The following is a 14,831-nucleotide window of genomic DNA, read 5'->3' on the forward strand; positions in this document are numbered from 1 at the left end:
CTGCATGGCCAAGCAGCTTTTTGGAAATGCTTCTAATATAATTTATGTCTATATTCACAAACATAGAGCTTTAGTTTGAATTGCAGAGAAAAAATCATTGCAGTTTCCAGTAAGCATCTAGCAATGCACCATTTTGAATCAGGGTGGGGAACACAGATCTATGCAGCTTAGCAATGGAATGTTTTATCTTGCAGTATCAATTTAGAATGCCTCGATGAATTGATTCAAACAATTGCAAAACTGTGTGGGCAGAATAATTAATCAAGAAGTTCTTTAGGCACATGCTAAAAAGTGCCATTGATGCAATTGATTGTGCTGATGTTAAATCATTGGCCTTAAAGTGAGCAAGTTGAATGTATGATGATACAACTACGTAGCTATGGCCTTTGAATCACCTGCACTTGACTGTAGGAATTCAGTTTCACAAAATGCAAATATTTAAAGTACAAAATTGAATCATATTATAGCTTATCAAACTACCTGAGCTGCCTTCTCTCCAAATTCCTTTTGATTATTAACTAGTGAGACATTATACCAAATAAAGTACTGGCTTCAGAAGTCTTTGGAAGAATAAAATTATAATGCACTTTGTTCCCATTTTGCTGAGCATAGAACGGGTTGCAGAATTAAAAAATAGCGTCCCGTAGTTGCATCCTACTTAGAGAAAAATGTGTGCAGTCCCATACACTGTATAGTTTTTCTTGAAAGGTCATCCTGTTTTCTGCTAAAACTTCCTTCATAGGCTTTTTCTTTTTAAGTTGGCGTTGCAGTTTCAGAGCAGTTTCTAAAATAGTTGGCTACAAAGATAATTTCAGAGAAGTCATGTTTTTATGATATAGAAGATGTTGTAACATTGAGTGCATCAACGTAGTACCCTGTGGCTGGTGTCCAAGCTCAGTCTGAACAAGCTGGGATACTAGAAACAGTATTTCTGTAAGAATGTGGTTTGCTGCTTAGACTAATTAGCCTTGATGAGAAATAGCTTGCCACTGTTTCAAAAGTATTTTAATTTCTGACTCTTTTTAAAGTGAAAACAACCTCCCATGCCCCAAATTTTTACGTGAAATTATCTTCCCTGTCATAGTGAATTGAAAAGCTTTATTGTAAAATGTGCAAACTTCAAGCAAAAGAAGAGTTTCCTGAAAACAAGTCAGACATATTGGGCATATTCTCTTTTCTGTAAACTACTTTTTTTCCTGATCCATTGCAGTTAAGGTTGACAGGATTTAGAAATTTTGGAAGTACAAAGTAGCATTTATAGAGGTAAAATACTAAGAAATATTCATGGCATTTAACTGTATAAATATAGTATGATATTTAACTATAAATATAGTATAAATGCTGTTGTTAGGTTTACAAAACTTTGTATCCTAAGGAGAAAAATATTTGTAGAATTCTACTAGCTCTTGTTTAGTATGTTGTGACTAGTATCCATCTCCTTTTCATCTGCTGGGAGTATGTATTATTTCTGGTATTTCTTTTGCTCAGTCAAGCCTGCAAAGGGAGTTTTCTCTTTTACTTTAGTTACTCACACTACAGAGCATTTTTATCAAAATTACATTTGATAGAAACTCTAAAAGTATCTTACAAAAGCTTAATTCTCTTTTGTAAACTGTATTTTGAAACAAGCAAATCATGCTCCCCTTTCAGGAAAACCACAGTTTACTAATACAAAATATTCTTGGGCTGGAATTATTAAGGCCTTCAAAGGAGGTCTGATGGTAGGTGCAGAGAGATGGTGTGGGTGACTCTGATGAACGATCTTTCTATATTTGTACTGATGTGATGTTCCAGTGATGTTAGGGGTACTGCACTACTGGCAGATTTTTTTTTTTTTTTTTTTGAATAGGGCAAACTTCATAAAATCTTGAATTTATATAACTAGTCAGATCTCATAAGGGCAGATATTAGTGTTTAGACTGAATTGTGGTTAATGATATTTTACTTTATTTCTGCAAATTTCTAATTTGGGAGAAGACCACCTTAGGACTGGGTTTTGGTCGGTGGTTTTTTTTGTTTGTTTTTGTGTGTTTGAGGTTTTTTTTTTACCATCTCATTAGGTTAATACCAAACAAGAATTTACTGGATTACTCAGGAAATTAACGGGGCAGTACCACCCCCCTTCCCCAAAATTAACCACCTGCAGAGCAGCAGGGATCTTCTGTCATATGACGCTGTTGCAGCTATTCAGCTCTCCCATCTTGTTCACAGATGTCTGGTCTTGGTCAATCACATTAAATGTGAGTGACGAGCACACTAATGGCACATCGCAGTCTGTAATTGAGCTGTCTTCTGATCCTTGAATGAAAGATGTTTTATACTTTTCATATCTGAGGGTGGAATCCTGTCTTCGCTAAACTTAGTGGCACAAGTCCCATTAAGAGGAACCGGGATTTTGCTCCTCAGATCTGTACTCTCATTCTCATCTGCTGCTGAAATCCACTGATTAGTCCCACTGAAGGAAAGTCTTTATTTGTCTGCTGTGTCATAAGTCTTCTTACTCATAATTAGTTCCATCTGTAAGGGGTAGCCTTTCATGTTAAGTGTGTGTTTCATGAGGAATATTACTGTTCTGAAAATGAATAGTCTGCTTAATCTAATGCACATCGTGAGCACATACTAGCTGAACAATGTGAAGACCGCTGCTTCGTATGTCTACAACAAAATTTCAGGCACTTGACCAAAATGTTGATGACGTTCAGTTTGGTAACATGTTCAAAAAGTTTTTAATAAGCCACATGGTAGTAATTTATCTGTGGATAATGTTTTACCTTGCTGTGAAATAGTTCTGTGTATTGGGCACATAGCTGATTAAAGGTTAATAATTCAAAGCAAAAGGTTAATAATTTGAAGTACCTTAATCAGTTTAGTATGTTGGAAAACCAGGACTTAGTGTTTTTTCTTCTGGAATTACTACAAAATTTATCCAAAACATGTTGGTAATTACAAACACAATGACCATTAATAATTGTTTCTATAATTGTCTGTAATTTTTTGGGGCAAAAAAGCTTTGACCTGTATTAATACAAACTAACACTTACAAACCAACTTTAAATGATTGAAGAAGGCTTCCAGTTTAACACAAAGGCAAATACTCTTTTGCAACTAGCATGTTGGTTTTTTAGTCCAAAAAAATTGGAGCTTTAGCTGTAATAAAGGCTGATTTTTAAAGAGAGCTTTACCTACTGGGCTGGTTTTAGATGATCCACTTGCTGGTGAATGCCACTTAGTAAGAGGCAATGCTCAGATTCTCAGTGTTCCCAACAGCGTTTTTCCGCTTGATTGTCTGTGGTCTGAATATGTGGCAGCATGGACGTATGAATAATCTGTTATGCTGGAAACTTGGAGTAGAGGCTGCCTTCCTAGGGAAAAAAAAACCCCACAGATACTTTATGATACTTATGGTTTGGTTTAAATTTATGTTTTCAAGAATAGATAATTCGCAAATCTGTGAAAAGTGGTTAGTTCAGCGTTTTTGCAAGTATTTGAAATCTGCGTCCTTTTGTTGGTCAGCTGTAGCTCAAAAGATTCCCCTCCCCCCCCCCCAAGTTGAAATTACCAGATATGGTACAAAGAGGATTTAAAAGTTTTTTCTTTTTTGGTTTGCATTCTAAAATTGATCCTTTTCTGTTACTTGTATGAAGTCTGTTTGGTTTTGCTATATAATTGCTTTAAGTACCAAAAAAAAAAAAACCCCACCCTAAATTATTTACACATTCCACAATATTTTTATTTTATAATAGGAATAAGTTAATTGGTGCAGCAAAACTTGAAAAAAAATCTTGCCTCCAAATCCCAACTTTCAGCTCCTACCCCAAAATAAATCGACAAACCCCCTGAAGTTGTAAAGACCATAGTAATAAAGCTCTTAGAAACAATCCCACGTAATACTGCGAATATTTGGAGAATAATGTCCCTTCCTTTCTTCCTGCTTCTTGCTGCATATTTCCATTCTCTCTTTGTGACCAAGTTTATTGCAGTGCCAGAGAAAAACTGCTGTTACCATATTTTTTTCAAGTAGCCCAGGACTTATTTTAAAAAATATTTGCCCAGAAAGCAACTCTGAAGATGCAGGAGAAACTAGTTTACTAGAAACTAGGCCTTGTTAGGAAAGGAACATTGATTGAAGATACGAAACTTCTCCTCAAGTTTTGGAGATTAATAATTTCAGTATTTAGTACCGTTGCTTAGTACTTAGTACTCTTTCTATTTAGTACTCTTGCTGTAGAGCTTTTCAAATACTACTAACCAAATACAGAGCAAAATACATAGTGAGAAATATATATGATTTATGCATAAACTATAAGGAGAAGAGAGAAAGAGGTAATGTGCTATTTTTTATAAATAAACTATACATGGACTTCTATGATAAGGAAACAGAAAAATTCTATGTAAATAGCATAAATAATCCTTTTTACTATACATCAATATTAGTTTAGATTTTGGCTCTATTTAGATCTGTTACACAGGAATAAATTTAGGAATTTGTTTTAAATAACTTAATAAAATTATAGTTTTTATCAGTCTTATGATGAAGTGACACATCTTGAAGAAGGTCTACAAAAAGTATTTTTTTCATACAAGGTTACAGTTCAAGCTGACAAAAAATTGGTAATAAATTTTTCAATGAAACTCAAACTTTTACACCAAATTTGTAGTAAGTCAGACTTTGCAAATTGAAGTAAACTATAAAAGTTGTTGCTGTTGGTTTTCTTCCCAAATCCTAGCTTAAATTTGAGTTTAATAAACTTACTTCATCCCAAGAAATAAAATCTTGATGCATCCCTTTGTTACTGGTGGCTGACAAAATTCTCTTTTGTCGGTAAAAGGGCCGGTGTTAAAGTAACCTCAAGGTCATAGGGCAGGATTGTTGCAAGTTAAATCTCTTCTTGATGACCTGAGACAATTGACAAAATAGCCGGTAATGTTATTTTTTTCGGAGAAAACAAAGATTGGTGCAAATATCATCAAGGTAAACCACACCTTTGTGTGTTGGTTGAGAAAGAGCAGACATGTCCACTATGAAACTGATTCTGTTTCCTTGAAATGAAAGCCAAATTGAAAATAAATAACTTCAGAACTAAAAAACCCCAAACAAACAAACAAAAAACACCCCACCCCACCCCCGCAAAAAAAAGGAACCAAAATCTGTGGGTCAACTTACATATGACAAGTAATTGTTTGTCTTCACTGCTCTCTTTACTCTCTTCTCATGAAGATGGCTATCTAAACGCGAGAGGATTCCCATCCGCACCGCTGGAAGCGCAGTGACGAAGGCTGACTCCTCATGCTCCTGCTGGGTCCCTCAGCTGCCGCCGTGCAGCCCCCGACACCTGGCGTTAGAGATCTTAGGAGCTGGCCCGTAGCTGTGACACGGGCTTTGACCGTATGGCCTCTTGTGAGGTGCCCTTGTAAAGGTATAGGAGTTTGCCTGCGATATTTTGCCCTCCCGGCATTTTCTTTGAGCGCTTTGCAGACGGGTGCATGGGGCGCTGGCAGCCGGGGGCTGCAGGGGCCTCTGAGGGGAGAGGCGGGGGCTGCCCTGTGCCGGTCACAGCTGGTGCCGGCCAGTTCCAGCCGGCGGGGGCCGGAGGTGCGCAGAAAGCTCTGGAGCGAGGGAGTGAAGTTAAGCCTGGGAAAAAGGGGAGGAAAGGCTTTGGTTAAATGTTTGTCTCTCTGTTTCCCGCTACCTGAATTTGTAATTAAGTTTTTTATTTTGGCTGGCGGCAGTAGTTGGTACGTGATCGCCCCGCCCCTGTCCAGACCCGAGAGCTCCCATGTTCCCCTTCTGCCTGTTTGCTGCCCTTGTCCCGCTGAGGGGGAGGGAGCCTGGCTGTCAGCCCCCGCCGACACACCACACCAGGCTGCCGAAGGCAAGTTTAGTATTGCGCTTTAGGACATGACAATATGCATTACCGATCCATAATGCTGCTTTTGTGTAGCTGTGTACGAGAAAGCTGGCTTACCTTAGTGAACGATGTAGAGGGAAAGGAGTGTGACAGTGGGCTGACTGGATGGGAGCCTGCTTAGAAATGAAGTGTTGGGTTGAATGGAGAGTTGTGCTTTAAAAACAAACAAAACCAACCAACCAAACAAACAAAACAAAAGAAGAAAGAAAAGAAAAAGAAGAAAAAAAGAGGGAGACATGTCGCTTTGCAACCCTGGAAGAATTGAAGGAGTTTGAAAGAGTCACAGGTGGGAAGCAGGGGGAGAAATGAGTACCCCCTGGGCTGTGAGGGAAAGCCCTTTGTGGCACACTTTAGATGGCCGGTGACCTAGTAGGAAACATTTTAGTCTGCTAAATAGGTTACACATAGAAAGTATAAACCAATTATCTGCTTATACTCTCTTGATTTCAAATGCTACTCTTTTAAACATGCTTTAGATCTTGCACAATGAAAGGCTTTTGATTTGCAGAACAAAAGTGAGATAGGTAAAAATGATTTCACAGCTGATGAATAAGTTGTCTTTGGGTGGAAATGAATCACTTATTTGGAGCAGGTTGTAAGGGTTCAGATTTAGATCTTTTTTCTCCATGTTTCATAGATGATTGCATATTTTACTGAATGGCTGCTTATTTCATATACATTTTTAGTTCTTAATAGAACACTTATTGCTGTGGTTAAGCAGTATCTTGGTTTACTGATCTAAAATGGGTGCTAAAAGCTGATGTTTTGGTCTGATAGGCAGGAAAAATAATATACATAAATCAGATGATACACAATTTACAACATCCAGTCTAGCAGAGAGAATCATGAACTATCTAGATGTCCTCTGTCAGAGAGTAAGATTCGGTGGAGAAGGTCTCAGGGCCAAGGTGATGTGCAGGGGCAGGAGGGCACCTGAGAAAATGTTCTGTGCTTCCTGATCCACTGCTTGTGCAAACAAGGTATAACTAATGTGTGAGGGGAATCTTTGTGAAGGAAAACCTTTAGAGTTTGCAAAGCAGTAATTACCTAGTCATGGAGCTGTCAGACATCGTAATAGAAGACAAGATATATCCAAGTAGTAAACACAGTCTTGTAGCTGGTGACTTCTCCAGAAACCACCTGGTTCTATCTTTGCCTTTTCATTATTGTTTTGAACGTTCTATACTAATACTTCTGTAGTTCGAGCATTAGCCTTTTCTGGCACCCAAATGTTTTATTATATTGAAGCTGTGGCTTTTTGATTGTGAAAATGGACAGAATTTAAGATGTTCTAGTAACCATGAACAAAAGAAATATTTATAATTGGGTTTTTTTGGTTTTGTGGGTTTTTTTAGAGGTTTAAATACTTTAACCTATAAAAAGCTGTAGGGCAATTTCAGCTTTAAAAAGGGGGGAAGGGGAAAAAAAGTTCAGCAAACTCCTTTTAATGTTCTGCTTACTACATTCATGGCACTACCAGGATCCAAAGGCTAATCCAAGAAAAACATGCAACTAGTGGTAGTTTTTGTTTGTTTGTTTTGATCTTTCCATCCTTTTACTTTGAATTAGAATGTCTTTACTACATTGTCAGGTAAATTAAAAGCATCCACATTGTTCCTTCAGTTTCTTAGGGGAGGTTTTCATTAGCTCCCCAATCCTTTGTGCCAAGCTGTCTTTCTAATTGGTGATTCTGTCTTCATTATGTTATTTGTTTTGTTTATACAAGCCAAATGAAGAAAAAATTAACTCAAATGTGTTTTCAAGAATACACACTATTTTTAAAATGTACTTTTAGTCTTTCAGGACTCTTCTCCTTTATTTCCTTGTTCAGGTTGGATTTTTTATGTAATAGTGGGATTGGAAGCCTGGAGATTCATCTTTAGTAATGAACAATTATTAACCCTATTATAGCTTTCTAAAAATATGTAAATTCCCACACTTGGATTTTGTATGTAGTTTCCACTGATTGTTTTTTCAACCTTTTATATAGATGTGAAAGACGCTTTAAGAAGGTAGGAGGACAAACACTTTCAAACTACTTTATTGATTTTAAAACAGAATACTACTATTTTCTGGTCGTAGATATAAAAGCTTATTTTTCCAGTTGTACTTAATAAATATAGCTGTGCATATAAAGGCTTTCTTGGTTAGAAACTGAGTATTTTCATTTTCTAAACAGGTGTCTCAATGCATGTACCTACTGCAAAACTAAGCATGCCAGAGGAGATCTAGCAAGTTATCCAATTGAAGAACTAGTGGACAGAGCCACACAGTCTTTTCAAGGTAAGGAGTTTTATCCCTACAATAAAAGTCAGCCTCTGAAGTGTACCATGTCTTATTTTCACATGTAATGATCATGATACAATATGGCTCTATTAGAGTATTGACGTTCTTAATAATCGTAACTGTCTGGTGGTGCCTTTGCAGTAGAAAGCCGCGCCACTATTTACCAAATGTAGTCCTACCATAAGGAGTATTTAATTTTGATTTTAGGTTTGCTCAAATGAAGTTCTGTGTAAGCTTTTTTTCATGATGATGGGGAAAATGTAATATTTGGTCATTTTACTCTATCTCTGGTTTCTTAAAGGGGAAGACTAACTTTTTTTAACTCAACAATAAAAGTAAATTTCATGAATCTCCCTAGGATTCTTAAAACCCTGTTTAAGGATACATTGCTTTTTCTGGTAATGGATTTCCTGGAGGAGTTCTGGGATGTTTCTGAGAGCCATACAAAGCTTATCAGCTTTTAAGTTCAGTAGGATATTTGTAATGTCACATGAATCCAATCAAAGATCAAAAGTTTTTCCTGTAGTACAGTACTCTGTGCCAGTATCTGCCTAAAACTCTTGTATGTCTGGTAGTTATGATAGCTTTATTGTACCTTGGTATTTGTTCTTTGTATCTAAACTTTGCCTGTGTTTCAAAAATACAGATTTCCAAATAATGCCAGTATTCATTTCTGATGCAATCTCTGTGAAGGCACAGATGTTTTTTTTTGTGTTTGTGTGCCATGTTGAAGGATTAGACGTATATTAAAAAAATAGTGAGGTAATTCAGGTGTAGCATTTCCTTCCATCTGTGTATCAAATACTTTGAATCAAAAGTAGAGCAATAAATATAACATGATGTCACATCCTCTGTGCATGTACAAACAGTACATGCATTGGGTTTCACTTATGGCTCTGAGTGTTGCAACTGTTCTAGTAAGAAGTCGGTCTCCAATGATTCAATCTGTTTTTAAATCCATCCTTATTTAGGGATCCATAATGAACCTTATTTAGGTCAGTGATGAACTTCTGGCTATTCCTATCAGTGGTATGCAAGAAAGAGTCCTTTTCCTAATCCTGCACAAATTCCAGGTTCTACATTATCCACACAGAAAGTTCTCACTTAAGATTGTAAATGCCTTTTTTTTTTGCTTTTGTTAAAAGCCAAGCTCCTCTCTTTTCTTCCGTGAAGCTTATCTATAATTGCCACAAAATTTCTCCTGTTACTTAGGTTTGTACAATTGATGCTGTTGTTGCTGTGAATTGGATTATCTGTTATGATAGGTAGGAATCCTGTCATGCCTCAGACTTCTTGTTTTAGTAGGACAAGTTTCTAAAACCTGTATGCATATTATGAAATGGTCAGTAACTGAAATACAAAATGTGTAAACACACTATTTTTGGTGGAGAAGCAGTTCAGGAAACATGTTTCAGAAAGCTAGAAGTTTTCAGTAATACAAGACAGGTGATTTTTGAAATTGGTGAGTAGTCACTGTGTGGGAGAAAAGTTGCCATTTGATGGTTATGGTTATTATTATGCAGTAATTACAAGACACAAGTAAATGCCTGGTGATAGCAAGACATGTAAGTAGAAAAGGAACACTACATTCTTTTCCTTTGAGGTGTAACTCTGAAGTACTTCTATATTATGAGTAGCATAAAAATAGTGTTATTCTGATAGCACTATATAGCTGTTGAAATGTTCTAAAGAAACTTTGAACAATTCAGCAAGGGAATATGAAAAAAGAGAAGATATGGGTCTTACTCAGGTTAACTATTTAAATTTTATTTAGATTTATTGTATGTATGGAAAGAAAAAAAATAGAGACTTCTCTGTCCTGTTACAGTTGTATTTACAGGCCTTAAAGTCCACATTAGATTAACATAAAGATGTATTTGCTTGATATAACAAGAAAGAAAACTTGAGTTTTGTTTGTCTTTGCAGACAATAAATGTGAAATTTTGGAAAGTATTTTGAACTTCAAGTATTGTACATTTGGATTGAAAATTCAGTAATTCAATTCATCTGTTGTACTGTGGCCTTTATTAAAAATATTGACTCTTTCAAAATAACTTGATTTCTAATGGAAAAACTTGCCCTTAAGCTATTGTTTTGAAATTTCTTGAAGAAATGCTATGACGTGTCTCTCAGCAGGCATCTCCAGGGAGTTCTATTCTTATTTGGCCTTGCACTAGTACCTTTGTTAGAGGACATAAGGAAAGAAGCAAGTACTGAGTTGTAAAATGACAGGCTTTGCCTCTAGCTTTCACATACTTAGAAACAGGCATGAAATAGTCAGATACTTAGTTTGCAGTGTGTGGAGAATTTATTACTGCCAGCTTGCTGCAGCTGGACTGCAGAAACTTCATCAATCCAGTGAAAGACTTAAGCAATTCAAAGTCATTATTAAAGTTCTTGCTGAGTTACTGAGCCATAATCTCTTCAACAATCACTTCTGTTTTCTCAGAAGATGTGTTGCTGAAGCTTTAGTGAAAAATACAGAGGTACAGATGTGTGATGAAAAGTGTTTCCACTTTTATTCTTGGGAGAATTGTTCTTGGGAGTTATTCTTGGGAGAACTGAGGTGTCTTAGAACAGCAGCAAAACAGTATGTGATGATTTTGTGTAACTGCACGATCAAGTCATGTGAGAAAAGACAGACTGATGTCGTTTGCGGTGTTTTGTATGTATATGTTCTTACAGTACACAACTTGATAGGCCCCAAAGGTGGGATGTTTCTCTTGTGGAACACACTGAAAATGTATTAGAAGAGCTGTATTTAATGACATTTTGTTACAGGTCCTTAAACCTCAGCACAAAAAAGCTCTTTCAAATGCTTTATCCAGGTGATCATACTTTTATAAGATTGCAGTTGACATCTAGAAGCAGAATTTCTAACAGCAGTATGTTGCCAGAACAGGCTTTAGTGGTGTGATCAGATACTCTCAATTTTTCTTCAGTCACTTCTGTACTGCAGCCTCTGGGTAGGATGTTTCTACGTAGGAAGTATTTCCAAGCTGTAGTATATGCTGCATTACTCTGCTGCAAGCCATTTCAAGTAGTCAGTGGAGCAGTCTTGGACTGCTAATAATATGGTACATAATAATATGATATCTGTGTGACAGCAGCTGTAAGGTGGTGCCTGACAGTCATCACTCTCTTTGATGTTTGTCTCCAAGATGACTTCTGAAGATTTTTGAAACTTTTAGGCTTTTTAGTCAAAATGTAGCTCTGTGACTTTAGCTGCTGTTTTTTGAGAGTTTTGCATGGTTTGTGTAGGTAAGTAGGTATTTATTTCAGTGTATTTTAGGATCCAAACCTTTATCTTTTTGGTCAGTTTTGTGAAAACAAAATTTAGTACTCTGCTGAGAAGCGGTAACTAGATGACAGCAGATGACAAAGCTGTAATAATTTACATGCATGTTCAGATTATTTGTATAAGCATAAACTTGATTTAAAGCAACTGATTAAAAAGAGATGGCTGAAATCATCATGGCTGAACAGATATCAGCCTGTATCTTGTACCTTTCCAACCTCTGAAATAAACCATTTTTCCTTTTTTCTTTTTTGTGTTTTGTTTTAATATCTTAAATTCAATATAATGTGCACAAAAACTAAGTGTGTTGCAGGTTTCTACTACATGATGATACTTTCATAATGCATTGGACTAAGTGTTAAGGTGTACTGAAATTGAGTTTGTTTGCATATTTTGTATGGGTTTGTCTCCTGTCTGACCTCCATTAGTAGTTTTAAAGTTACGACTGACATCAACTTTAATAATTCACAAAATTTCTTTAACAAAATAATCTTATCTGAAGTGGAAAGTAGACTATTGAGGTTTTCGCTTTTTCAACTCCAATGTTTTTTCAACTTCTAGTAAGTAGTTGTATCATTTTTTTACGTGGACAGCTTTGTCAAATTACATTATATAGCAGACGTATAAGGCAGCTAGTAAAAGAAAAGGTATTGCAAAATATAGTAAAGTGGTCTTTGAGTAGAGAACAAATGCCTACTGTAAGGTTGCTTATGCAAAGAGGTCTTTCTACAGCTGATAGTACAGCACTTTCTTTGTGTCATCAATTTAGTAGTAAGTTTTTTTCAAAATTTGCTGTATCATGTTCAATGCTGTATTTTAGGGAATTGCATTTGCAGTTATGAGAGAGCTCTTTCTTTCCTTCCCAAAGCTACTTCATGTATAACAATGTGTTTTTGCTTAGTATATGAAGTGGAAGACTGGAGTAACTGCCATTGGTGAACAGTGTTCCAAGGAGATGCAAAAGTTAAACAATCCTGAGCTTTGAATGTTGTGTGGAGTGGTATCCTGGGGTTGCTTTGGCTAAATTGCAAGACTTTAAATTGATGATTTTATTATTTTTTTAAATGAGATTTTAGTGACCATAAAAAAATGTATAACTGATAATGCTACTTGGTGATTCGTAAACCCTACATATTGTGAGAGTTTCTGGGCAAAGATAGTACTTTATATTGCCAACAATTTTTGCTGGTTCAGCAAACTAAGTTAAAAATATAAATAGTTTTATGGAATTAGCTGTTATTTCACTCCAGTTTAGAAAGAAAATCTTCTGCATGTACCAGTACAAAATTATACTTAGCATTACATGCCTGTTGCAGATGGCAGGGAATATACTGCTATTAAAATATACACTGTATATTTACTACTATATTAGCGTATTTTATGGTAGCAACCAGGGAACTCAAATGAAAGTCAAATCCTGTTGGGAAACATTGTTCTCGTATCCTCAAGCTATGTGGAACAACTGCTTCTGGATGAATAATTGCAGTGGCAAAATACCATTTATTTTTATTCCATTATTTGCTGATGGTTCAATGGCATGCATGGTGTTGAATTCTGAATAACGTTTCTGTTTAGGAAATCTTGGACAAAACGTAGCATTACAAAGCAGAGGAGCTATCTAAACGAAGATTGAGTCTTGACTTTCATTAGTCGTCTTTAGCAATTATGCCTAATCTTGTAGATTTTGAAGTGTTGAGAGTTTAAAGGAGATTAGTGTTAAATATTTCTCTTTCTACAAGTATTACTGTAAACAGATGTTTATGCATAATAATAAGGATTGATTTTATATAATGTGACTGATTTCCAGACCTTTTCAGATCACTGTGAGCTTTGCTAAGGATCTTTGGTTTTAGTAGTTCTGATGAGGTGCTGTCAAGACATTCTGCTTTATTAATTGGTAACTGTTTTTCTTCCTGCACAACTACCAGTAAGCTCTCTGTACGTTTTCAGAGCAGCTGCCATTCATGAAAGGACAAATATTAAGTATTAGCAATGTTTTTATTTTCCCATTAATTGGCAGAAGCAGTACCAAATTAGGATATTTAGGCTATGTCTTCTCGATAGTGGATTTGGTCTTTGAACATGCTGCGAGGGACTGGGTGCCCAGTCACGCAGCTGGAGACCTGGGCTGCATACTCAGGGTCCTTCTAGGAGTGAAACTAAGCCTGTAGAGAGAGCAGTTGTTGTATATGGAGGTCTTGCCTTGATGCGAGATAAACACTTACTCGGAGCCTGGACACAGATCCAGGGGTGAATAAGCTGTCTTAGTGGTTTCAACACAGCCTTTGTTAATGATCCTAAGCGTGCCCCAGGAAAGCTTTCTTAACTAATCTTAATTCCTTGCTCACTAATATTTTTGCCCTCCTAGTGTCAATGTTCTGTCAAACAAGTATATGTATCCATTAGACCCACACCGATGTTTTTCTTCTGTAGCCTAACAGCGTTATCAGAAGTCAAGCATTTTCTTGTGCTTCTTTGTCCTAAATTCTATTCAGCAATTTCTGCAACAGTCCTGAAAGAAGCCTAACTCTTCTTCCATACTAGCCATACGATGAAGAGACTTTGGTGAGAAACCTGTTGGATAACAAATTCAATACAAAAAAAGTGCACTAGTGTTACCCATTGATATCTGGGAACTGAGTTTCCATTTTTCATATAAACTCAAATCTTGACAATGTGCAAACTGATACTTGATGTTGATTTTGTGGCTGTCAATTAATTTCTGTTGGAGTTATGCTTGAAAATGCTTGGAAATTCCCTGAAATTGAGTCTTCACTGTATGGTTCAAACACATAGTCAAAGACTGTGACTCTGTTGTAAGGATAAATTGGGATGTGCTTTGTGTGGGAAAGAAAGGAAAAGAAAAACTTGTCATTATATATGTATTGTTGAATGCCAAGAAAAACTGAACTCTATACCATGTTAACGGCAGACAACTAATCAATTAGTTGAACTAGATGAGCATGTCTTTTGGAAGTGTTGTGTTTTTTTTAATTCAGTTGTCTTTTGGAAAGAATGGGAAATCTGCTTTGTATAGAACTGAAATATCTTTGCTTGGCTGTTCTCAGAATAAAAGGGTTTGTTTCATTTTAGATTGAATTAAATATTTAGATAAATTTGAATGTTTTATTTGGTTTTCAGAGTACCCCTCAGCTTTCAAAATACAACTACAAAACCAAACATAACATCTGTGAGTGGGTTGATTTTTTTTTTTTTTGAAGGGAATGGTTTACTGTGGAAAACGTTTACACTGTAACATTTCACTTTGATTCCATGTGAAATATTTCACCATTTTGAAATTTTGTTAAATTTTTAAAATTTTCTTTCCTTTTGAAAGT

The 14,831-nt window shown here is 36.2% G+C and overlaps 1 protein-coding gene across 13 annotated transcripts in view; it reads left to right on the forward strand.

The window, feature by feature from the left end:
- CDKAL1 (CDKAL1 threonylcarbamoyladenosine tRNA methylthiotransferase) overlaps positions 1 to 14,831 on the forward strand; it is a 434,025-nt gene that overhangs the window by 183,713 nt on the left and 235,481 nt on the right. For all 13 annotated transcript variants that reach the window (XM_075142821.1, XM_075142824.1, XM_075142820.1 and 10 more), the window contains one exon: positions 8,089 to 8,192. In XM_075142821.1, the coding sequence (XP_074998922.1) occupies positions 8,089 to 8,192 (104 nt within the window). The remainder of the gene's footprint in view (positions 1 to 8,088; positions 8,193 to 14,831) is intronic.

Source organism: Calonectris borealis, chromosome 2 (genome assembly GCF_964195595.1).
Source record: "Calonectris borealis chromosome 2, bCalBor7.hap1.2, whole genome shotgun sequence".
In the NCBI taxonomy this organism is placed as follows: domain Eukaryota; kingdom Metazoa; phylum Chordata; class Aves; order Procellariiformes; family Procellariidae; genus Calonectris; species Calonectris borealis.